This window comes from Heteronotia binoei, chromosome 8 (assembly GCF_032191835.1).
Source record: "Heteronotia binoei isolate CCM8104 ecotype False Entrance Well chromosome 8, APGP_CSIRO_Hbin_v1, whole genome shotgun sequence".
NCBI classification, from domain to species: domain Eukaryota; kingdom Metazoa; phylum Chordata; class Lepidosauria; order Squamata; family Gekkonidae; genus Heteronotia; species Heteronotia binoei.
Window position 1 is genome coordinate 127,618,994 of NC_083230.1, and position 25,826 is coordinate 127,644,819.

The following is a 25,826-nucleotide window of genomic DNA, read 5'->3' on the forward strand; positions in this document are numbered from 1 at the left end:
CTGCCCTGTTGTTGGCCCTCCAGAGGAACTGGTTGGCCACTGTGTGAGACAGGAGGCTGGACTAGAAGGGCCCTCCCTGTTCTGATCCAGCAGGGCTCTTCTGATGTTCTTATGAAGGCCTCAGCCTCTCTGCCCTGTTGTTTGCCCTCCAGAGGAACTGGTTGGCCCCTGTGTGAGACAGGAGTCTGGACTAGATGGGCCCTCCCTGGTCTGACCCAGCAGGGCTCTTCTGATCTTATGAAGGCCTCAGCCTCTCTGCCCTGTTGTTTGCCCTCCAGAGGAACTGGTTGGCCCCTGTGTGAGACAGGAGGCTGGACTAGATGGACTCTCCCTGGTCTGATCCAGCAGGGCTCTTCTGATGTTCTCATGAAGGCCTCAGCCTCTGTGCCCTGTTGTTTGCCCTCCAGAGGAACTGGCTGGCCACTGTGTGAGACAGGAGTCTGGACTAGATGGGCCCTCCCTGGTCTGACCCAGCAGGGCTCTTCTGATGTTCTTATGAAGGCCTCAGCCTCTCTGCCCTGTTGTTTGCCCTCCAGAGGAACTGGTTGGCCCCTGTGTGAGACAGGAGGCTGGACTAGATGGACCCTCACTGGTCTGATCCAGCAGGACTCTTCTGATGTTCTTAGGAAGGCCTTGGCCTCTCTGTCCTGTTGTTGGCCCTCCAGAGGAACTGGTTAGCCACTGTGTGAGACAGGAGGCTGGACTAGATGGACCCTCACTGGCCTGATCCAGCAGGGCTCTTCTGATGTTCTTATGAAGGCCTCGGCCTTTCTGCCCTGTTGTTGGCCTTCCAGAGGAACTGGCTGGCCTCTGTGTGAGACAGGAGGCTGGACTGGATGGACCCTCCCTGGTCTGATCCAGCAGGGATCTTCTGATGTTCTTATGAAGGCCTCGGCCTCTATGCCCTGTTGTTGTCCCTCCAGAGGAACTGGTTGGCCATTGTGTGAGACAGGAGGCTGGACTAGATGGACCCTCACTGGTCTGATCCAGCAGGGCTCTTCTGATGTTCTTAGGAAGGCCTTGGCCTCTCTGTCCTGTTGTTTGCCCTCCAGAGGAACTGGCTGGCCCCTGTGTGAGACAGGAGGCTGGACTAGATGGACCCTCACTGGTCTGATCCAGCAGGGCTCTTCTGATGTTCTTCTCAGGGGAAGGCCTCGGCCTCTCTGCCCTGTTGTTGGCCCTCCAGAGGAACTGGCTGGCCACTGTGTGAGACAGGAGGCTGGACTAGATGGACCTTCACTGGTCTGATCCAGCAGGGCTCTTCTGATGTTCTTCTCAGGGGAAGGCCTCAGCCTCTCTGCCCTGTTGTTGGCCCTCCAGAGGAACTGGCTGGCCACTGTGTGAGACAGGAGGCTGGACTAGATGGACCTTCACTGGTCTGATCCAGCAGGACTCTTCTGATGTTCTTAGGAAGTCCTTGTCCTCTCTGTCCTGTTGTTGGCTCTCCAGAGGAACTGGTTGGCCACTGTGTGAGACACAATGCTGGACTAGATGGACCCTCCCTGTTCTGATCCAGCAAGGCACTTCTGAGAGGCCTCGGCTTCTCTGCCCTGTTGCTCGTCTTCCAGAGGAACTGGTGGGCCGCTGTGTGAGACGCGATGCTGTATTCTGGACCACTAGTCTGATCCAGCAGGGTTTTTGTGTCTGTAAGCTGAGAAAATGCTGTGTGAGGTTGGTCGCCCTCCACCCCTTGCAGATTCCGACACGTGTTTGTGTGACTGTGTTTTGTATCAAGGTACTAAATGTCCCTTCTCTCCCTCACTCCCCCATCCCAGGCTCTGTGCGTCCCCACGTTCCGACTGATCGAACAACCGAACGGCCTCCAGAACCACCCGGACACTGTGGACGACCTTTTCCGGCTGGCGACAAGGTACTCGAGTCCTTGGCCTGGCACGCCGCAGACTGACGCATAACAGACTCTAGCCTAGTTCTGTCCCAGCACCCCTAGTAGCTTGTTGGCCATACTGAGAGGGAAGCGAACTCCGATCTTGTCTTCTCTGCAAGGGGCAGAATTCCCCCGGCATTGTTTTAAAGCAGGGGATCTCTACCCTGTTTGAGCTTGTGCACACCTTTCGAATTCCGGCTTTCTGCAGTGGGCGTAGCCACAAAATGGCTGCCACCGGGGCCTTTTTTTTTTTGCATATTAAGCCACGCACCCCTGATGTAGCCAATTCTCCAAGAGTTTACAGCAGGCCCTGTAATGAGAGACCTGGAAGCTCTTGGAGGATTGGCTACATCAGGCGGGTGCAAAGAAGTCCCTGCTACAAAACCGGGGGGAAAACTTTTTGCACAATTTCAATAGAAATATAAAAAAATTCTTAATACTGTACACTCACAAAAATCAGTGATGTCAAACTCACTTGTTATGCGGGCCGGATCTGACATAAATGAGACCTTGTCGGGCCGGGCCATGTGTTCCTATTTAAGATTAGGTAGCAGAGATACAAATTTTATAAAGAACACAGACAAAAACAAATATATATATATATATATATATATATATGTTTAAAAGCTTCTTTCCTTCCTTCCCTCCCCAGGGGACTGGGGGAAGGCACCTCAGCCAATAGAAGGGAGAGGGGCTTGGCTCAGTAGCTCTGCTGTGCAATTGAGAGAGCCTGGCAAAGCAAGCTATTCCTCCCCCCCCTTCCTTCCCAAGGGGGGGGCCTCAGCCAATGGAGAAAATAGAGGTTTTGCTCCGCGGCTCCTGTGCGATTGAGCAAGCCTGGCCAAGCAAGCTGTGATGCGGAAGGAAGCGAGAGAGAGGGAGAAGGAGGCAGACGACAGCCACTCGCTGGGGGGGTGGGGCCTGATTTGGCCCCCCCGGTCTGCACGTTTGACATCCCCGCTGTAGAGCCTCTTTCCCCACCCCCTCACGAGGCGGGCAGGCAGGAAGTGATGTCGTGCGTGAAACAGGCTCTGATTGGCCCTCTCCACTCAGGTTCATCCAGCGCAGCCCGATCACGTTGCTCCGCAGCCAGGTCATCTTGCCCATCCTGCAGTGGGCCATCGCCGCCACCACCCTGGACCACCGCGACGCCAACTGCAGCGTCATGAAGTTCTTGCGGGACCTCGTCCACACGGGAGTGGCCAACGATGTGAGTGGCGGGCGGGGCGGGGAGAGGAGGGGAGGGGCTGCTCCTGGGCGGACCTGAAGACGAGAAGCGTTTTCCCCAAGTCCTAGGAAGGGCGAGAATTTATTTCTTTATTTATATTTATATTTCGAATTCCGGCTTTCTACAGTGGGCGTAGCCACAAAATGGCCGCCACTGGGGCCTTTTTGTTTTTGCATATTAAGTCACGCACCCCTCATGTAGCCAGTTCTCCAAGAGTTTGCAGCAGGCCCTGTACTGAGAGACCTGGAAGCTCTTGGAGGATTGGCTACATTATTTATATTATTATTATATTATTTATATTTATATTCCGATTTATATCCCGCCCTTCCTGCCGAAGCGGCTCAGGGCAGCTCGCAACATAGAAATCTTAACATAGGTTTAACTTTAAAAAAAAATGGATTTACAACAATTTAAAACCGTAAGATAATAAAACGTCTAAAACAGCGGTCTGTCGAAATGTCACGCTACAGCCTTCCAAAGTTTCCAGCGTCGGTCAGTTATAAGCCAGCCGGAAGAGGGCTGTCTTGCAGGCCCTGCGGAACTGCCCAAGGTCCCGCAGGGCCCTCACCTCTTCCGGCAGCTGGTTCCTCCAGCAAGGGGCTGTTACCGAAAAGGCCCAGTCCCTGGTAGATTTTAGATGGGCCTCCTTTGGCCCGGGGATTACAAGCAGGTTTTGAGAACCCGATCTCAGTACTCTCTGGGGAACATGTGGAGAGAGACGGTCCCTAAGGTAGAAGAAGAAGAAGATATTAGATTTATATCCCGCCCTCCACTCCGAAGAGTCTCAGAGCGGCTCACAATCTCCTTTCCCTTCCTCCCCCACAACAGACACCCTGTGAGGTAGATGAAGATATTGGATTTATATCCCGTCCTCCACTCCGAAAGTCTCGAGCGGCTCACAATCTCCTTTACCTTCCTCCCCCACAACAGACACCCTGTGAGGTGGGTGGGGTTGGAGAGGGCTCTCACAACAGCTGCCCTTTCAAGGACAACCTCTGCCAGAGCTATGGCTGACCCAAGGCCATTCTAGCAGGTGCAAGTGGAGGAGTGGGGAATCAATCTGGGTTCTCCCAGATAAGAGTTGGCACACTTAACCACTACACCAAACTGGCTCCTAGGCCATATAGGGCTTTAAAGGTGATAACCAGCACCTTGTACCGAACTCGGTGTATTATTGGCAGCCAGTGCAGATCCCGAAGCCTCGGCCGAATGTGCTCCCATCTTGGGAGCCCTAATAACAGCCGGGCAGCAGCATTCTGCACTAACTGCAACTTCCGGGTTTGGCACAAGGGCAGCCCCATGTAGAGGGCATTACAGTAGTCCAACCTCGAGGTGACCGGGATGAGAGGGGAGTTCCCCAGTTACAAGCAGTGGCCTGCTTAGCTGCGGATACTCAGTGACACCTTCCCAGAAAGGGCGGCTGGCCGGCTGGAAGTTCTGACTGTGGCTCAGTGGCAGAGCCTCTGCTCGGCATGCAGAAGGTCCCTGGTTCAGGCCCCGGCATCTCCAATTAAAAGGACCAGGCAGGAGGGGATGGGAAAGACCTCAGCTTAGTGGAGGAACGGTGGCTCAGTGGTAGAGCATCTGCTTAGGAAGCAGAAGGTCCCAGGTTCAATCCCTGGCATCTCCAAAAAAAGGGTCCGGGCAAATAGGTGTGAAAATCCTCAGCTTGAGACCCTGGAGAGCCGCTGCCAGTCTGAGAAGATAATACTGACTTTGATGGACCAGGGGTCTGATTCAGTATAAGGCAGCTTCATATGTTCATATGACCCTGGAGAGCCATGAAGTGGGGCTGTGGCTCTGTGGCAGAGCCTCTGCTCGGCATGCAGAAGGTCCCAGGTTCAATCCCTGGCATCTGCAGTTAGAAGGACCAGGCAGGAGGGGATGGGAAAGACCTCAGCCTGAGACCCTGGAGAGCCATGAAGTGGGGCTGTGGCTCTGTGGTAGAGTATCTGCTTGGCAAGCAGAAGGTCCCAGGTTCAATCCCCGGCATCTGCAGTTAGAAGGACCAGGCAGGAGGGGATGGGAAAGACCTCAGCCTGAGACCCTGGAGAGCCATGAAGTGGGGCTGTGGCTCTGTGGTAGAGTATCTGCTTGGCAAGCAGAAGGTCCCAGGTTCAATCCCCGGCATCTGCAGTTAGAAGGACCAGGCAGGAGGGGATGGGAAAGACCTCAGCCTGAGACCCTGGAGAGCCATGAAGTGGGGCTGTGGCTCTGTGGTAGAGTATCTGCTTGGCAAGCAGAAGGTCCCAGGTTCAATCCCCGGCATCTGCAGTTAGAAGGACCAGGCAGGAGGGGATGGGAAAGACCTCAGCCTGAGACCCTGGAGAGCCATGAAGTAGGGCTGTGGCTCTGTGGTAGAGTCTCTGCTCGGCATGCAGAAGGTCCCAGGTTCAATCCCTGGCATCTGCAGTTAGAAGGACCAGGCAGGAGGGGATGGGAAAGACCTCAGCCTGAGACCCTGGAGAGCCATGAAGTGGGGCTGTGGCTCTGTGGTAGAGTATCTGCTTGGCAAGCAGAAGGTCCCAGGTTCAATCCCCGGCATCTGCAGTTAGAAGGACCAGGCAGGAGGGGATGGGAAAGACCTCAGCCTGAGACCCTGGAGAGCCATGAAGTAGGGCTGTGGCTCTGTGGTAGAGTCTCTGCTCGGCATGCAGAAGGTCCCAGGTTCAAGCCCCGGCATCTGCAGTTAGAAGGACCAGGCAGGAGGGGATGGGAAAGACCTCAGCCTGAGACCCTGGAGAGCCATGAAGTGGAGGTGTGGCTCAGTGGCAGAGCCTCTGCTTGGCATGCAGAAGGTCCCCGGTTCAAGCCCCGGCATCTCTAGTTCAAAAGGATCCAGGCAGGAGGGGATGGGAAAGACATCTGCCTAACACCCTGGAGAGCCATGAAGTGGAGGTTTGGCTCAGTGGCAGAGCCTCTGCTTGGCAGGCAGAAGGTCCCTGGTTCAAACCCCCGCATCTCCTGTTAAAAGGATCTCAGGTAATAGACTGAGAACTTTGAGTAACAGCACTTTAAATGAGACACCGCTGTGGTTTAAAAAATGTCTTTTTAATTAGATTAAGAATTGCTGCTTGCCATTCCCATTTTGTCTGATGAAGTCTGCTTAAGAGCATGCAAAAGTTTACATTCTGAATAAAACTTAGTTGGTCTTAAAGGTGCAATTTGTCTACTGCTTTGTTCTAAAAAGTAGGTTAGAGTTTTCCTTTTAGTAAATACATTGTGTTGGAGATACTCAGCTAAAAATTGTCTACGTTGTGAGGCCAGGAAAGGACATTCTAAAATAATATGCGCTATAGAATCGAGGACTCCTAATTCACATGGGCATAATCTATTTTGGGGAGGAGCTCCAGCTGGAATTTTACCCCTGATATGAGGCCTCACAACCCTGAGGTAGCCAATCCTGGAATTTACAGTGGGCCTTGTAAGAAGAGCCCTGTCAGCTCCAGGAGGATTGGCGACATCAGGGAGAGGTGTGGCCTAATATGTAAAGGAGCTCCAGCTGGAATTCTACCCTGATATTAGGCCTCACACCCCTGAGGTAGCCAGTCCTCCTGGAGCTTACAGTGGGCCCAGTAATAAGAACCCTGTAAGCTCCAGGAGGATTAGCTACATCAGGGAGAGATGTGGCCTAATATGTAAAGGAGCTCCAGCTAGAATTCTACCCCTGATATTAGGCCGCACACCCCTGAGGTAGCCAGTCCTCCTGGAGCTTACAGCGGGCCCAGTAAAAAGAGCCCTGTAATAGGCAAAGGAGGTCCTGCTAGAATTCCTTACAGGGCTCTTCGTACAGGGCCTGCTGGAAGCTCCAGGAGGATTGGCTGCATCAGGGGTGTGTGGCCTAATAGGCAAAGGAGGTCCTGCTAGAATTCCTTACAGGGCTCTTCGTACAGGGCCTGCTGGAAGCTCCAGGAGGATTGGCTACATCAGGGGGTGTGGCCTAATAGGCAAAGGAGGTCCTGCTAGAATTCCTTACAGGCCTCTTCGTACAGGGCCTGCTGGAAGCTCCAGGAGGATTGGCTGCATCAGGGGGTGTGGCCTAATAGGCAAAGGAGGTCCTGCTAGAATTCCTTACAGGGCTCTTTGTACAGGGCCTACTGGAAGCTCCAGGAGGATTGGCTGCATCAGGGGGTGTGGCCTAATAGGCAAAGGAGGTCCTGCTAGAATTCCTTACAGGCCTCTTCGTACAGGGCCTGCTGGAAGCTCCAGGAGGATTGGCTGCATCAGGGGGTGTGGCCTAATAGGCAAAGGAGGTCCTGCTGGAATTCCTTACAGGGCTCTTCGTACAGGGCCTGCTGGAAGCTCCAGGAGGATTGGCTGCATCAGGGGGGGTGGCCTAATAGGCAAAGGAGGTCCTGCTAGAATTCCTTACAGGACTCTTCTTACAGGGCCTACTGGAAGCTCCAGGAGGACTGGCTGCATCAGGGGTGTGTGGCCTAATAGGCAAAGGAGGTCCTGCTAGAATTCCTTACAGGGCTCTTTGTACAGGGCCTGCTGGAAGCTCCAGGAGGATTGGCTACATCAGAGGGGCGTGGCCTAATAGGCAAAGGAGTCCCTGCTTCAAAAAAAAGCCCTGGTTGGTGGGGAACAGGCTTTCCTGCTGTCCGGCCCAGCTGCATCTCTCTCTCTCTCTCTCTCCCCCCCGCAGCACGAAGAGGACTTTGAGGCCCGGAAGCAGCTCATCGGGCAGGTGATGACCCAGCTGGGGCAGCAGCTCGTCAACCAGCTCCTGCACACCAGCTGCTTCTGCCTGCCGCCTTACACCCTGCCTGACGTGGCCGAGGTGCTCTGGGAGATCATGCAGGTCGACCGGCCGGTAAGGATGGGGGGAGGGGGGGCTCTTAGGAGGGAATTGGGGGGGGGCGGGGGCCGTTGCTGCTGGAATGTGGGGGTGCCCGGCCTGCCTCAGTCTGAAGAGAGAACATCACTGGCAGTCTGAGGCTTCCAGAGCTATTGCGGGCAGTAGGAGGCTTCTAGTCTCACCGTTGGCCTGTGTTGGTTTCTGAGAGCCAGCTTGGTGTAGTGGTGAAGTGCGCGGACTCTTACCTGGGCGAACTGGTTTAGATTCCCCACTCCTCCACTTGCAGCTGCCGGAATGGCCTTGGGTCAGCCAGAGCTCTCTTATTTGGGAGAACCGGGTTTGATCCCCACTCCTCCACTTGCAGCTGCTGGAATGGCCTTGGGTCAGCCAGAGCTCTCTTATCTGGGAGAACCGGGTTTGATCCCCACTCCTCCACTTGCAGCTGCTGGAATGGCCTTGGGTCAGCCAGAGCTCTTATATCTGGGAGAACCGAGTTTGATTCTCCACTCCTCTACTTGCAGCTGCTGGAATGGCCTTGGGTCAGCCAGAGCTCTCTTATCTGGGAGAACCGGGTTTGATCCCCACTCCTCCACTTGCAGCTGCTGGAATGGCCTTGGGTCAGCCAGAGCTCTCTTATCTGGGAGAACCGAGTTTGATTCCCCACTCCTCCACTTGCAGCTGCTGGAATGGCCTTGGGTCAGCCAGAGCTCTCTTATCTGGGAGAACCGGGTTTGATCCCCACTCCTCCACTTGCAGCTGCTGGAATGGCCTTGGGTCAGCCAGAGCTCTTATATCTGGGAGAACCGAGTTTGATTCCCCACTCCTCTACTTGCAGCTGCTGGAATGGCCTTGGGTCAGCCAGAGCTCTCTTATCTGGGAGAACCGGGTTGGATTCCCCCCTCCTCCCCTTGCAGCTGCTGGAATGGCCTTGGGTCAGCCATAGCTCTTGCAGGGCAGCTTCTGAGAGAGCTCTCTTAGCCCCACCTACCTCATAGGGTGGCTCTTGCGGGGGGGTGGGAAGATAAAGGAGATTGTGACTGCTTTGCGACTCTGAGATTTAGAGTGTAGGGCGGGATCTAAATCCAATGTTGTCATCTTCTTCTTCCCCCCTTCTCCAGACCTTTTGCCGCTGGCTGGAAAACTCCCTGAAGGGCTTACCAAAGGAGACCACGGGGGGAGCCATGCAAGTGACGCACAAGCAGCTGACGGACTTCCACAAGCAGGTCACGAGGTATGCTGCAGCCACGTCGGGGGAGGAGGGAAGGAGGGGGACGGTTTGCAAAGTTTGAGGTCGGAGGGGGAGCTTCAGGAGGCGGGTCTGGGGGAAGCCCCCAGGGAACGGGGACGGGCACGTCATCTCCCCTGGATTCTCCTTCTGGGTCTCTGCCTCACCTTGGGGATGGGTGCTGACAGTAGGGAAATGTCAGCGTTCCACTCTGAGCCATCTCAAAACCGTCGAAAAAGAAGAATAAGGACTTTGTTTCAATTTTGTATAATCTTCGACAGTGATGTGGGAGCTGATTTACAACTGGACGCGATTGTGGTTGAATTAATGTCTCCTAATAATTATTTCCTTTATGTCAGTTGCTTCTGATTATTATTCAGCGACCTTTTAATACAAACTTCACCACCAATTATATCATGTAATCCAATTGTCATGGAATCAAGCCTTCTGTGTTATCCGTACACCTAGAAGGCTTGAGTCCATGAAAATAGGATTACGTGATATAATTGGTGGTGAAGTTTGCATTAAAAGGTAAGAATGTAAGAGAAGCCACGTTGGATCAGGCCAGTGGCCCCCCGGTCCAGCGCTCTGTGTCACATAAGAACATAAGAGAAGCCATGTTGGATCAGGCCAGTGGCCCATCCAGTCCAACACTCTGTGTCACATAAGAACATAAGAGAAGCCATGTTGGATCAGGCCAATGGCCCATCCAGTCCAGCACTCTGTGTCACATAATAACATAAGAGAAGTCATGTTGGATCAGGCCAGTGGCCCATCTAGTCCAACACTCTGTGTCACATAATAACATAAGAGAAGCCATGTTGGATCAGGCCAATGGCCCATCTAGTCCAACACTCTGTGTCACAGAAGAACATAAGAGAAGCCATGTTGGATCAGACCAATGGCCCATCTAGTCCAACACTCTGTGTCACATAAGAGAAGCCATGTTGGATCAGGCCAGTGGCCCATCCAATCCAACACTCTGTGTCACATAAGAACATAAGAGAAGCCATGTTGGATCAGGCCAATGGCCCCTCCAGTCCAGCACTCTGTGTCACATAAGAACATAAGAGGAGCCATGTTGGATCAGGCCAATGGCCCATCCAGTCCAACACTCTGTGTCACATAAGAACATAAGAGAAGCCATGTTGGATCAGGCCCATGGCCCATCCAGTCCAGCACTCTGTGTCACATAAGAACATAAGAGGAGCCATGTTGGATCAGGCCCATGGCCCATCCAGTCCAGCACTCTGTGTCACATAAGAACATAAGAGGAGCCAGCCAAAAAAACCCCTAATTGCCATCAGGAGGTTCAGAAGTGGGGCTAAAAGCCCTTCCACTTTGCCCCCCCAAATCACCAAGAATGCAGAGCATCACTGCCCCAGACAGTTCCAACAATATGCTGTGGCTAAGTAGCTGAATAATAATCAGAAGTAATTGGCATAAAGGAAATAATTATTAGGCGACATTAGACCAAATCACAATTACATCCAGTTGTACATGGCAGCCCACATCACTGTTGAAGATTATACATAATCTAATGTTTATACTAAATCTAATATCATAATCTAATGATTATACTAAATGTACTAATGTTTTTAGAATGCTCTTAGAATTTTAAAGGATTTTAATTAATTATAGTTAAATGCTATTTACTGTATAATGTATATACTGAGTTTTGCTGTTAGCCGCCCTGAGCCGCTTGGTCGGGGAGGGTGGGATACAAATAAAATGTGACTGACTGATAATCAAAACGAAGCCATTAAAAATTCTGGGGTCTTCATAGGAGTAGACTTTGGGCCAAACACACTGCTTTGTGATTGCATCATAATTTCATAAATTGCCTAGTGTCGAGAGAGCCAGTTTGGTGTAGGAGTTAAGTGTGTGAACTCTTATTTGGGGGAACCGGGTTTGATTCTCCACTCCTCCGCTTGCACCTGCTGGAATGGCCTTGGGTCAGCCATACTCCTTATCTGGGAGAACTGGCTTTAATTCCCCACTCCTCCGCTTGCAGCTGCTGGAATGGCCTTGCATCAGCCAGAGCTCTCTTATCTGGGAGAACCGGGTTTGATTCCCCACTCCTCCACTTGCACCTGCTGGAATGGCCTTGGGTCAGCCATAGCTCTCTTATTTGGGAGAACCGGGTTTGATTCCCCACTGCTCCACTTGCACCTGCTGGAATGGCCTTGGGTCAGCCATAGCTCTTGCAGAGCTGTCTTTGAAAGGGCAGCTTGTGTTAGAGCTCTCTCAGCCCCACCCACCTCACTGGGTGTCTGTTGTGGGGGTGGAGGGAAGGTAAAGGAGATTGTGACCACTCTGAGACTCTTGAGATTCAGAGTGAAGGGCGGGATCTCTCAGAATTCCAGCTGATTCTCAAAACGACCCCGTGAGGTAGGTTAGACTGGCTGTGTGTGGGTAACTCAAGGTCACCCAGCAAGCTATCCTGGCACAGGAAGGATCTGAATCTGGGTCTCCCAGGCACTAACCCAAAAATACATCGCACAGATGTGTTTAAGAAGTGCTTAAACACTCTTTAAGAGCCCCGTGGCGCAGAGTGTTATGCTGCAGTCCTGCAGTCTGAACCCTCTGCTCAGGCCCTGAGTTCGATCCCGGCGGAAGCTGGGTTCAGGTCGCCGGCTCCAGGTTGACTCAGTCTTCCATCCTTCCGAGGTCGGTCAAAGGAGTCCCCGGCTTGCTGCGGGGAAAGTGTAGCTGACTGGGGAAGACAATGGCAAACCACCCCGTCAAAAGTCTGCCGTGAAAACATTGTGAAAGCAACGTCACCCTAGAGTTGGAAACGACTGGTGTTTGCACAGGGGACTTTCCTTTCCTAAACACTCTTTGGGTGAAGAAGGACTTCCTTGCATAGAAGAACTTCCTGGAGTGTGTGTGTGCGCAAGGGAGTGAGTCCCACCCCACCCCTGTCTGGGCCGGAGTGACACATGCTGGAATCCGGCTGGTTCCGTTCCCAAACCTCCAGATGTGTGGGGCCCAGGAAACCCACAGGCGGTTGCCCCTACCCTGCGCTGAGGACTGGGGCTTAATGCCCACAGCACCCCCAAAATTAGAAGAGCCCCGAAGTTCCCCAGGTCCAGCCGGCTCTTCCCTGGGGTCCGTCTTTCCCCTCATCTCCGTCGCCAGTCAGGTTTTTCCAGTTTTGCTCCCGCCTGGGCTTTTGGGAGGGGAAAACCACAAGGGAGGCTTTGGCTTGCTTCGCAGCCTTCGCCGGCACTGCTCGGGCATGTCAGCGCCCGGCTGGGGCCCTCCGCGTACCTGCGGCCGTGCCAGGCCACCTGCGGATGGGAGTCCCTTTGCCGGCGCGTCTCGAGCAAGCCCCGGCCTGCTTCTCGGCACCCTGCCGACGGGCTCACGCCCAAGAGCCACCTTTGCTGTCAGACGGCCTGCCCTTCCCGCCTCGACAGCTGGGGTTTTGCTCCTCAGCTGGGGCAGCTTTGACTCAGCAGAGCTGCTTCTGTCGAAGGCTCTGCCTTTGGAGTCTGGAGAAATGGGACTAAAGCCTCAACAGGCAAAGATTCTGGTTGTCTGCGTGCAGCCCTGCCCCATACTGGAGTGCCATTTTGGGGTCATGGCGAAGTACGCGAACTCTTATCCGGGAGAACCGGATTTGATTCCCCCCTCCTCCACTTGCAGCTGCTGGAATGGCCTTGGGTCAGCCAGAGCTCTCTTATCTGGGAGAACCGGGTTTGATTCCCCACTCCTCCACTTGCAGCTGCTGGCATGGCCTTGGGTCAGCCAGAGCTCTCTTATCTGGGAGAACCGGGTTTGATTCCCCACTCCTCCCCTTGCAGCTGCTGGAATGGCCTTGGGTCAGCCAGAGCTCTATTATCTGGGAGAACCGGGTTTGATTCCCCACTCCTCCACTTGCACCTGCTGGAATGGCCTTGGGTCAGCCAGAGCTCTCTTATCTGGGAGAACCGGGTTTGATTCCCCACTCCTGCACTTTTCCCTTGCAGCTGCTGGAATGGCCTTGGGTCAGCCAGAGCTCTCGCAGAGCTGTCTTTGAAAGGGCAGCTTGTGTTAGAGCTCTCTCAGCCCCACCCACCTCACTGGGTGTCTGTTGTGGGGGTGGGGGAAAGGTAAAGGAGATTGTGACCACTCTGAGACTCTTGAGATTCAGAGTGAAGGGCGGGGTATAAATCCAGTATCTCAGGGGTGGCCAATGGTAGCTCTCCAGATGTTTTTTGCCTACAACTCCCATCAGCCCCAGCCAGCATGGCCAATGGCTGGGGCTGATGGGAGTTGTAGGCAAAATACATCTGGGGAGCTACCGTTAGCCACCCCTGGAGTATAGGGTGGGGGAAAAAATCCAATACCATCATCGTCTTCTCAGTGGCGTATGATCCCTGTTGGTCTCTCCCCTGCCAGTGAAGCCCCCTCCCCCCAAAAAAATTTGTGGCTTGGGGAGGGGAGCAGTGACCTACTGAAAATAGCGTGGGGGCAGAACGGTGGTCCGTAGTGAAGGAGGGGGCGGAAATCTCCTTTTCTCTGGCAAGAACTTTTTCCGTCCGCAGAAAACGCAGTTCCGCTAAATTCCGTTTCTTGTGCCCATGAGTTCCGCAACTTATCATCCGCCGCTTGAGCAGTGATTCGTCCCAAACTCCTCACACCTGAAGGGCGGGAACTGGTTTTCTAGCCGGACAAAGCCTCAGGCAGGAACAGAATAGATTTTGTGGGACGGTTCCTGGAAAAGGGCCTCTTCCGTTCGGGTGCAGCTGAAAGCTGTACAATCAGATAAAGGCGGAGAGTTTATGTCTAATCCGTTTAACACATGGCTGGGAAAACAGGGTGTTGTGCGCAGAGTAGCAAACCCAGCAACTCCCGCAGAGAATGGAATTGCGGAAAGGGGGGGTGCAGTGCTTCAACAAATGATGTATGCCATGTTGTCTGATGCATGCATGGTTGCTGCAAACAGCCCTCATTTTGGGCAGCAGCTCACACAAGCGGAACCTCTACGGCAGGCGTGTCAAACTCACTTGTTACGAGGGCCGGATCTGACATAAAAGAGACCTTGTTGGGCCGGGCCATGTCGGGTTGGGCCAAGCCATGTTGGGCCGGGCCGTGTGTGTACCTATTCAAGATTAGGTAGCAGAGATATAAACTTTATAAAGGACACAAAAGCAAAATACATATAGATTAAAAATGCTTAAAAAGTTAGCACTCATTGGTCTTAAAGGTGCTTTCTTTGTATCTCTCCCGTGGGATCCAGGGAACTGGGCAAAGGAAGCTCTGGCTCTTTCCTTCCTTCCCCAGGGGACCAAGAGGGGGAGGAGCCTCTGCCAATAGAAGGAAAAGAGGCTTGGCTCAGTAGCTCTGCTGTGCACTTGAGAGAGCCTGGCAAAGCAAGCTCTTCCTCCCCCTCCTTTCTTCCCAAGTGGAGGAGCCTCAGCCAATGGAGAAAATAGTGGGTTTTGCTCTGTAGCTCCTGTGCGATTAAGCAAGCCTTCCAAAGCAAGCTGAGATAATAATAATAATAATAGCTTTTATTTCTATCCCGCCCTCCCCGCCTAGGCGGCTCAGGGTGGCTAACAACAGCTCATACGTTAACCTAAATAATAAAACTTTGGATTTAACAATTAAAATTAAACATATAAAAACCAGTTAGTTAAATTAAAAATACATAATTTAAGTTACACTATGTATATATATATCTGGCAGCAAAAAGACTGTTCTGGCGCTGGTTCTGCCAGTTTAGATAATCTTATAGATGGCGGTTCTTTGTACCAGGCAACTCAGCAGTCGATGTCATTATAGGCTTGTCTAAAAAGGGCGGTCTTGCAGGCCCTGCGGAACTGGTCAAGGTTCCGCAGGGCCCGCACTTCCTCCGGAGATGCAAAAGGAAGGATGATATAGGGAGAAGGAAGCAGATGACAGACAGTTGCTCGGGGGCCTGATTCAGCCCCCGAACTGCATGTTTGACACCCGTGCTCTACATTTTATTGTGCTCTTCCCGGAACCTCTACACTTTATTGTGCTCTTTCTTTCTTAACCCCCCTCCCCCTCAAAAATACTTGCTTCTGGGCTCCGTTGTTCAACCCCCTCCGCCATGAGAATTTAGCTGAACTCTTCACATTTGACAAACTTTCCAATCCTTTCCCCCCGCAAAAAATGGGAAAATAAACCAAGCCTATAAAGCAGACAGATGGAAATCTTCCTCATGCCGCTGGCCACAAAGGAGAAAGTCGTTGAAAAAGGATGATGGAAGCAGTGTTCCTCTAAGCTGAGTTAGCGTGAGCCAGTTCACAGATTTTTAGCCTCCAGTTCACACGTTTTTTGTCTTAGCTCAGGAAGGATGACCCCAGAACACGCTAATTTATGCAGCAGCTCACAACTTGAGTAAGAGCCCAGTGGCGCAAAGTGTTAAAGCTGCCGTCCTGCAGTCCTAAGCTCTGCTCACGACCTGAGTTTGATCCCCGGTGGAAGCTGGGTTTTCAGGTAGCCAGCTCCAGGTTGTCTCAGCCTTCCATCCTTCCGAGGTCAAATGAGTCCCCAGCTTGCTGGGGGGGAAGTGTAGATGACTGGGGAAGGCAAGGGCAAACCACCCCGTAAAAAGTCTACCGTGAAAACGTCGTGAAAGCAGCATCGCCCCAGAGTCGGAAACGACTGGTGCTTGCACAGGGGACCTTTCCTTTCCTCACCACTTGAATGCCAGTAGCTCACAAAGTAGAATTTTTGCTCACAAGACTCTGCAGCTTAGAGGGAACATTGGATGGGAGTCAGGTTTTACGATGACAGTTATAATTCAAGGAGCATTTTAAGCTAGATGCTGAGCTGATCGAATTTAGCATCCCTTCTGGAGATGTTAGGGGCGTGTGGCATGTGCCAGAGAGTTTTGCTAATGAGCTGTGGTGCCTTTTTTTTTTTTTTTAAATGACCCCTGGCTCTAAGGCATGCACGAGTGCAAAGTCCAACCTCAGTGGGCTTCCGTCAGCACTGAGGATTGGAGCGTTCGCAATTTCCTTCTTCCAAACTGAACCCGCCCCCTTTCTTCTCTCCCCCCCCTTCTAGCGCTGAGGAGTGCAAACAGGTTTGCTGGGCTCTGAGGGACTTCACCAGGCTGTTCCGGTAGCCTGCGCCGCCTTTGGTCCACCCGTCTCCCAGGTGAGCAGAACCTCCTTCTATGTCCTCCACGCCCTGGTCTTGGAGTCGGTGGGGGCGGGCATCCCTACGCCTGGCAGAAACTTTCACATCTATTCAGATTTGGAGGAGGTTTTCCTCCTCCTTGTGTGTCAGATTGATGGATTTCACTGCAGATAAGAACATAAGAGGAGCCATGTTGGATCAGGCCAATTGCCCATCCAGTCCAACACTGTGTCACAGAAGAACATAAGAGAAGCCCTGTTGGATCAGGCCAGTGGCCCCTCCAGCCCAACACTCTGTGTCACATAAAACCATAAGAGAAGCCCTGTTGGATCAGGCCAGTGGCCCATCCAGTCCAACACTCTGTGTCACATAAGAACATAAGAGAAGCCATATTGGATCAAGCCAGTGGCCCATCCAGCCCAACACTCTGTGTCCCATAAGAACATAAGAGAAGCCATGTTGGATCAAGCCAGTGGCCCATCCTGCCCAACACTCTGTGTCACATAAGAACATAAGAGAAGCCATGTTGAATCAGGCCAGTGGCCCACCCAGCCCAACACCCTGTGTCACATAAGAACATAAGAGAAGCCATGTTGGATCAGGCCAGTGGCCCACCCAGCCCAACACTGTGTCACATAAGAACATAAGAGAAGCCATGTTGGATCAGGCCAGTGGCCCATCCAGTCCAACACTCTGTGTCCCATAAGAACATAAAAGGAGCCATGTTGGATCAGGCCAGTGGCCCATCCAGTCCAACGCTCTGTGTCACAAAAAAACCAAGTGCCATGAAGAGGTCCACCAGTGGGACTAGAAGCCCTACCACTGTTGCCCCCTCAAGTAGCCAAAATACAGAGCATCACTGCCCCAGGCAGAGAGTTCCAACAATAAGCTGTGGCTAATAGCCTCTGATGGAGCTCTGCTCAATATGTTTACCCAATCCCCTCTTGAAGCTGTCTATGCTTGTAGCCGCCATCACCTTTTGTGGCAGTGAATTCCACATTAATCACCCTTTGGGTAAAAAAGGACTTCCTTTTATCAAATGTGGGGTTACCTTGTGTTATCAACAGTTGATTTGTAGTAGAGGAGGAAGATTAGAGTCCAGCAACTACTTAGCGAGTGGAAAGATTTTCCAGGTAGGAGGTTTTGGAGATTAAAACTCCCTTCATAAGTTACAAGTAGGGAACTTTGACTCTTTAAAGCTTCTAACCTGGATATCATCCTGGTCTCTAAGTTGCAGCTGGACTCGAATATTGCGCTTGTATCTTTAGTTTTGTGTAGTGGTTAAGTGCGTGGACTCTTATCTGAGAGAACCGGGTTGGATTCCCCACTCCTCCACTTGCAGCTGCTGGAATGGCCTTGGGCCAGCCATAGCTCTCACAGGAGTTGTCCTTGAAAGGGCAGCTGCTATGGGAGCTCTCTCAGCCTCACCCACCTCACAGGGTGTCTGTTGTGTGTGGTGAGGGGGGAGGTAAAGGAGATTGTGACCACTCTGAGATTCAGAATATAGGGGGGGATATCAATACGGTAGCCCCGTGGCACAAAGTGGTAAAGCTGCAGTACTGCAGTTCGAACTCTCTGCTCACGACCTGAGTTTGATCCCGGCGAAGGCTGGGTTCAGGTAGCCCGCTCAAGGTTGATTCAGCCTTCCATGCTTTTGAGGTCAATCAAATGTGTCCCCAGCTTGCTGGTGGGAAATTGTAAAAGACTGGGGAAGGCAAGGGCAAACCACCCCGTAAAAAGTCTGCCATGAAAACGTTATGAAAGCAACGTCACCCCAGAGTCGGAAACGACTGGTGCTTGCACAGGGGACCTTTTCTTTAAAGAGCCCTGTGGCGCAGAGTGTTAAACCTGCAGTACTGCAGTCCTAAGCTCTGCTCACGACCTGAGTTTGATCCCCTGTGGAAGCTGGGTTCAGGTAGCCGGTTCAAGGTTGACTCAGCCTTCCATCCTTCCAAGGTCGGTCAGATGAGCACCCAGCTTGCTGGGGGGAAGGTGTAGATGACTGGGGAAGGCAAGGGCAAACCACCCTGTAAAAAAGTCTGCCATGAAAATGTCACGATGTGACATCACCCCAGGGGTCAGTTATGACCTGGTGCTTGCACAGGGGACTGCCTTGAGCTTTACTGGCGTCTAACTGCGAGACTGGGTGGGCCAGGAAATTTGTCCTTTCGCACGTGGCAGCTGACCCCTCCCCCCCTACTCCTTTTCTTCCCAACCCCCCCTCTCCAGGACCATCTTATTTTCAGAAGAGGAAATAAAAACACAACCAAGACTCTGTCCCACACCCAGCAAACTTCATTGCGACCGAGGGCTCCGATTCGCTCCGGGGTGTCCCGCCAAACCGGAAGAGACGCTTCGCCACAAGATCAAGACGGTGAAGTCCCTGCTTGTGAGTGAAAGAGAGAGAGAGAGAGAGGAAAATTGAAGAAAAAACGGGGGGGCGCAACTTATCCGCGACTATCGATGGCTGCCGCCGAGCTACGGCATCGTGGGGGGGAAAGGGGAGTTGCTTTCCGGATGGACTTGCTTTAAAAAAACAAAAAAAAGAAAGAAAAAGAAAAAAAAGTAATAAAACGTTTAAAAAAAAAAAGAGCAAACCACGAAACAATAGAAAACTTAATTTGCCTGGCAGCAAAGCGAGAAGAAAAAAAAAAAGCAAAGTAGAAAACTTTCTGTGAAATGAAAACAATTCCTTAAGGATCTGTGGGGATTAAAAAATTTTATCTTGTCTAGCAAGCCCAGAGTCCGCCCTGCAGGGTGGGTGGGAAGGAGTGGGGTGAGCATCTCTGCTTTTTTTTTGCAAGCTCCTTCCAAGTTTCCAGAGCTCTGCCTCTCCTTCTCCCCGAAGTCCAAATGGAAAGATTGCTCGAAGCCAGTTACTGCTGCGGGGCATGAAATTTTCGCGGGGGTGGGGGCGGCCTCGCTCTCCACCCCTCCCGAGGGGTGTCCACAAAATGGAGCACTGCTCCTTTCTGACCCCCCCTCCCTGCCCCCTCGCTGCGTAGCTGGCTTTGATAAAAAAACCAACCTGTTATATATTATATTATATTATATATTTTTTCTTTTTAAAAAAAGTTGATTTGGGTTTTTTTTGAAAATTTGGTTTCAATTTGTTTGGAATATTTTTTTTTTTTAAACCGGGGAGAGAGGGGAGGGGAGGACTCTGGAGAAGACGGGGAGGGGCGGGCTACTTCGCCGAAGCGATCCGGCTGCGACTCGGGAGTGGGCTGGGGGAGAGTCACGGGGCCCCCCGCGCTGATGGGAAGACAGGGAGGGGCGCTGTTCCGTCTGGTGTTGTAGCCATCTCGAGAACAAGGAGGGAGAAAAAAAAAACCACACACACACAAAAAAAAAGAAATAAAAACTGATAAAAAGTTTAAAAAATGGCACCCGGGCTTGTCTCGTTCTTGTCTCCAGCTTCCTGGGTCTTGGTGTTCTCTCTGCAGCACCCCGCCAAGTGGGGGGTGTCACGTTCTCCGGGTGCAGGTAGGCAAGAGTCCAAAGCCAGTCCAAGGTCAAAGTCCAAGATGTCAAGCAGAAGCCAAGTCACCAGTGCAGAATCACAAACTGGAATCAGAAGTCAATGTTCAAAAGCCAAAAAGGTCAGGGTGCCAAGGAAATCAAGCAGGTCAGGACCAGGAATCAGGAAGGAGCGTGGATGCAAGCCAGAGAATAGACTTGTTGCTTCCACAAGGTTACCAGGTCCTGGGTGGGAGCTATATTGGAGTCTCAATCAGCCTGCTCCCTGGGTGGCAATGACTCTGCTGGAACTCAGGGCTGAGAGATCTGAAGCATCGGTGTGCCTCATGTCTTTGCTCTGAAAGTTCTTTCTGGAGCCTGCTTCGAACTCTTGAGATGGGAGGAGGTGAGGTTGGAGGAGATAGATCGTCAACAGCTGACACTGGTGCCTGGAGAGTGACTGATGGGCCAGCTGCTGTTTGTTCAGCTGAGGAACTGGCTGGCAACTCTTCCAGGTCTGTTAACCCTTCCAGCTCCTCCTCGTCAGGGCTCATGACAGGGGGAGCTGTTCCCTTCCTTGCGCTTGAGAGCTGGGGGGTGGCACACTGGGTAGAGTGTCGAATTATGACCAGTGTTCCCTCTAAGCTGAGAACGTGAGCCGGCTCACAGATTTTTTCGCCTCCAGCTCACAGAGTTTTCTCTTCGCACAGGAAGGATGACCCCAGAGCACAAGTCAGGTGTTAGTCCTGACTTTTAAAGCCTTAGGTGGCCTGGGACCAACATACCTGCGGGACCGTCTCTTCCCATATATGCCCTGGAGGTCGCTTCGTTCGGCCTCCCAAGATCTTCTGACCTTCCCCGGCCCAAGAGATGCCCGTCTTTCCTCTACCAGGGCCAGGACCTCCTCGGTCCTGGCCCCGACCTGGTGGAATCAGCTCCCTATGGAGATCTGGGCCCTACCTGGCTTGTTTGCCTTTCGTAGGGCCTGCAAAACGGAGCTGTTAAACATAAGAACATAAGAGAAGCCATGTTGGATCAGGCCAGCGGCCCATCAAGTCCAACACTCTGTGTCACACAGTGGCAAAAAATGTTATATACACACATACACTGTGGCTAATAGCCACTGATGGACCTGTGCTCCATATTTTTATCTAAGCCCATCTTGAAGGTGGCTATACTTGTGGCCGCCACCACCTCCTGTGGCAGTGAATTCCACATGTTAATCACCCTTTGGGTGAAGAAGTACTTCCTTTTATCTGTCTTAACCTGTCTGCTCAGCAATTTCATCGAATGCCCACGAGTTCTTGTATTGTGAGAAAGGGAGAAAAGTACTTCTTTCTCTACTTTCTCTACTTTCTCCATTCCATGCATTATCTTGTAAACCTCTATCATGTCACCCCGCAGTCGACGTTTCTCCAAGCTAAAGAGTCCCAAGCGTTTCAACCTTTCTTCATAGGGAAAGTGCTCCAGCCCTTTAATCATTCTAGTTGCCCTTCTCTGCACCTTCTCTAAAGCTATAATATCCTTTTTGAGGTGCGGCGACCAGAACTGCACACAGTACTCCAAATGAGACCGCACCATCGATTTATACAGGGGCATTATGATACTGGCTGATTTGTTTTCAATTCCCTTCCTAATAATTCCCAGCATGGCATTGGCCTTTTTTATTGCAAACGCACACTGTCTTGACACTTTCAGTGAGTTATCTATCATGACCCCAAGATCTCTCTCTTGATCAGTCTCTGCCAGTTCACACCCCATCAACTTGTATTTGTAGCTGGGATTCTTAGCCCCAATGTGCATTACTTTGCACTTGGCCACATTGAACCGCATCTGCCACGTTGACGCCCACTCACCCAGCCTCAACAGATCCCTTTGGAGTTCCTCACAATCCTCTCTGGTTCTCACCACCCTGAACAATTTAGTGTCATCCGCAAACTTGGCCACATCACTGCTCACTCCCAACTCTAAATCATTTATGAACAAGTTAAAGAGCATGGGACCCAGTACCGAGCCCTGCGGCACCCCACTGCTTACCGTCCTCCACTGCGAAGACTGCCAATTTATACTCACTCTCTGCTTCCTATTACTCAGCCAGTTTTTGATCCACAAGAAGACCTGTCCTTTTACTCCATGATTCTCAAGCTTTCTAAGGAGCCTTTGATGAGGAACTTTATCAAAAGCTTTCTGGAAGTCAAGGTAAACAACATCTATCGGGTCTCCTTTGTCCACATGTTTGTTCACCCCCTCAAAGAAATGCAACAGGTTAGTGAGGCAAGATCTTCCCTTGCAGAACCCATGCTGAGTCTTCCTCAATAACCCGTGTTCCGCCAGGTTTTTTGGTGAAGCGGCAGGCATCTGTTCATTAGATCGGTTGGCCTCCCCTGCTGTACTATCCTACGGCACTGTTTTGCTGCATGGTATCGTTATGCCCTCTGGTCCTGCTGAACTGTTCTGTTGGACGGCATATTGAAATTGGTTTTACCGTAATGCTGTTTTATTGTTATGTTGATTTTATTGTGCTTTTACTATTCATGTTGTGCTCCGCCCTGAGCCCCTATGGGGAACAGGCGGAATATAAATAAACAGATAATAATAATAACAACAATAATTTATGTAGCAGCTCACAGCTTTAAGAACATCAGAGAAGCCATGTTGGATCCGGCCAATGGCCCATCCAGTCCAACACTCTGTGTCACATAAGAACATAAGAGAAGCCATGTTGGATCAGGCCAGTGGCCTATCCAGTGCAACACTCTGTGTCACATAAGAACATAAGAGAAGCCATGTTGGATCAGGCCAATGGCCCATCCAGTCCAACACTCTGTGTCACATAAGAACAAAAGAGAAGCCATTTTGGATCAGGCCAGTGGCCCCCCCAGTCCAACACTCTGTGTCACATAAGAACATAAGAGAAGCCATGTTGGATCAGGCCAGTGGCCCCTCCAGTCCAACACTCTGTGTCGCATAAGAACAGAAGAGAAGCCATGTTGGATAAGGCCAGTGGCCCATCCAGTCCAACACTCTGTGTCACAGAAGAACAGAAGAGAAGCCATGTTGGATCAGGGCAGTGGCCCATGCAGTCCAACACTCTTGTGTCACAGAAGAACATAAGAGAAGCCATATTGGATCAGGCCAGTGGCCCATCCAGTCCAACCACTCTGTGTCACATAAAAACATAAGAGAAGCCATGTTGGATCAGGCCAATGGCCCATCCATCCAGTCCAACACTCTGTGTCACATAAGAACATAAGAGAAGCCCTCTTGGATCAGGCCAATGGCCCATCCAGTCCAACACTCTGTCACATAGGAGAAGCCATGTTGGATCAGGTCAATGGCCCATCCAGTCCAACACTCTGTGTCACAGAAGAACAGAAGAGAAGCCATGTTGTGTCATGGCAGTGGCCCATCCAGTCCAACACTCTTGTGTCACAGAAGAACACAAGAGAAGCCATATTGGATCAGGCCAGTGGCCCATCCAGTCCAACACTCTGTGTCACATAAAAACATAAGAGAAGCCATGTTGGATCAGGCCAATGGCCCATCCATCCAGTCCAACACTCTGTGTCACATAAGAACATAAGAGAAGCCCTCTTGAATCAGGCCAATGGCCCATCCAGTCCAACACTCTGTCACATAGGAGAAGCCGTGTTGGATCAGGCCAATGGCCCATCCAGTCCAACACTCTGTGTCACAGAAGAACAGAAGAGAAGCCATATTGGATCAGGCCAGTGGCCCATCCAGTCCAACACTCTGTGTCACATAAGAACATCAGAGAAGCCCTGTTGGATCAGGCCAGTGGCCCATCCAGTCCAACACTCTGTGTCACATAAGAACATCAGAGAAGCCCTGTTGGATCAGGCCAATGGCCCATCCATCCAGTCCAACACTCTGTGTCACATAAGAACATAAGAGAAGCCCTCTTGGATCAGGCCAATGGCCCATCCAGTCCAACACTCTGTCACATAGGAGAAGCCATGTTGGATCAGGCCAATGGCCCATCCAGTCCAACCCTCTGTGTCACATAAGAACATAAGAGATGCCATGTTGGATCAGGCCAATGGCCCATCCAGTCCAACACTCTGTGTCACATAAGAACAGAAGAGAAGCCCTGTTGGATCAGGCCAGTGGCCCATCCAGTCCAACACTCTGTGTCACATAAGAACATCAGAGAAGCCCTATTGGATCAGGCCAATGGCCCATCCAGTCCAACACTCTGTGTCACATAAGTGCTCTGGAGCACTTTCCCTATGAAGAAAGGTTGAAACGCTTGGGACTCTTTAGCTTGGAGAAACGTCGACTGCAGGGTGACATGATAGAGGTTTACAAGATAATGCATGGGATGGAGAAAGTAGAGAAAGAAGTACTTTTCTCCCTTTCTCACAATACAAGAACTCGTGGGCATTCGATGAAATTGCTGAGCAGAAAGGTTAAAACGGATAAAAGGAAGTACTTCTTCACCCAAAGGGTGATTAACATGTGGAATTTACTGCCACAGGAGGTGGTGGCGGCCACAAGTATAGCCACCTTCAAGAAGGGTTTAGATAAAAATATGGAGCACAGGTCCATCAGTGGCTATTAGCCACAGTGTATGTGTGTATATAAATTTTTTTGCCACTGTGTGACACAGAGTGTTGGACTGGAGGGGCCACTGGCCTGATCCAACATGGCTTCCATTATGTTCTTCTGTGACACAGAGTGTTGGACTGGATGGGCCATTGGCCTGATCCAACATGGCTTCTCTTATGTTCTTATGTGACACAGAGTGTTGGACTGGATGGGCCATTGGCCTGATCCAACGTGGCTTCTCTTATGTTCTTATGTGACACAGAGTGTTGGACTGGATGGGCCATTGGCCTGATCCAACATGTCTTCTCTTATGTTCTTATGTGACACAGAGTGTTGGACTTGATGGGCCGTTGGCCTGATCCAACATGGCTTCTCTTATGTTCTTAACAGAAGAGAAGCCCTGTTGAATCAGGCCTAAGGCCCACCCAGTCCAACACTCTGTGTCACATAAGAACAGAAGAGAAGCCATGGAGCCGTAAGAAAACCCCTTGAAGCAGCAGAAAAGAGAGATCTTCTTCATGGTCTCTGTGCTTCACACTCATGGGATAGAGCGCCTGCGCCAATCCCCGAATCGGTACCTAAAAAGCCTGGGATTTTTTTCGCGTTTGGCACCAACGGGCATGCACAGGCGTCCCAGTGTGCATGCTTGCCGGTGCCAGCGCGAGGATCCCGCCAGTTCCTTACTGACCATTGCGCTGAGATGATCTCTTCGTGTCCCCGGTCGATAAAGTAATCTTAGGATTGCCTTTCTTGTTGTATATAGCCCGTTTGTTATTTTCTTAGTGTAGTTATTTAGTTAGTTGTTAGATAGTGTTGTAAAAAAAAATTTTTTTTTCGACTTGCCCTTCGGGGCCCAGTTTCCCCCCGTTTTTCCCCTCAGAGACTTTCCTGGGTGGGTTTTTTCCTTGGCGTCTATGGAAAGATGGTGGTGTGGATTCTTGCTCGCACTGCCTGAGTTTTTCCAAACTCGCTAGGATTGAGCAGTTTCGGCTGCGTTGGTTGAGTCAGCACTTCGCCCTTAGTTTTTAGTTGATCCTACAGTTTCGCCCCAGAGGGTGGGACTGCCGGTTATTTTTGAGTTTTTGTTGTCTCTGGTGGATGCTGGCCTTGTTTTTTCCTCCATTCAAGTTTTATGTGGCGGCAATATCTGCGTTCCGTGAACCAGTGGAGGGGCATTCGGTTTTTGCACACCCTCGTTCTAAGGGATTTTTGAAGGGTTTGCTTAGGCTTCATCCTCCTTCGAAATCACCCCCACAGTTGTGGGATTTGACTCTAGTGTTGGACAGGCTGACTCGGCGTCCTTTTGAGCCGATGGCCACATGCTCGTTACAGCTCCTATCTTGGAAGACTTGCTTTTTTGGTAGCCATCACATCAGCACGCCGTGCAGGGGAGCTCACAGCTATGCGTTATGACTACTCATATTTAGCTTTTCAGGAGTCTGGAGTGTCATTAGCTCCTGATATTTCCTTTCTCCCCAAGGTGGTTTCTCAGTTCCACCTTAACTTAGAAGTTTGGTTGCCCACGTTTTATCCTACACCTTCCTCGGATGAGGAACGT

The 25,826-nt window shown here is 51.4% G+C and overlaps 1 protein-coding gene and 1 non-coding gene across 2 annotated transcripts in view; both read left to right on the forward strand.

Moving 5' to 3' along the window:
- The window catches only part of TNPO3 (transportin 3), a 120,792-nt gene extending 102,138 nt beyond the window's left edge, over positions 1-18,654 (forward strand). The window contains 6 exon segments of the mRNA XM_060246034.1: positions 1,776-1,870; positions 2,939-3,095; positions 7,762-7,929; positions 9,033-9,145; positions 16,166-16,258; positions 18,470-18,654. Of these exon segments, the coding sequence (XP_060102017.1) occupies positions 1,776-1,870; positions 2,939-3,095; positions 7,762-7,929; positions 9,033-9,145; positions 16,166-16,226 (594 nt within the window). The 3' untranslated portion in view covers positions 16,227-16,258; positions 18,470-18,654.
- TRNAP-AGG (transfer RNA proline (anticodon AGG)) lies at positions 4,677-4,743 on the forward strand. The gene has a single exon. It is a non-coding gene; the product is annotated as a tRNA-Pro (tRNA).
- Positions 18,655-25,826: the final 7,172 nt, after the last annotated feature.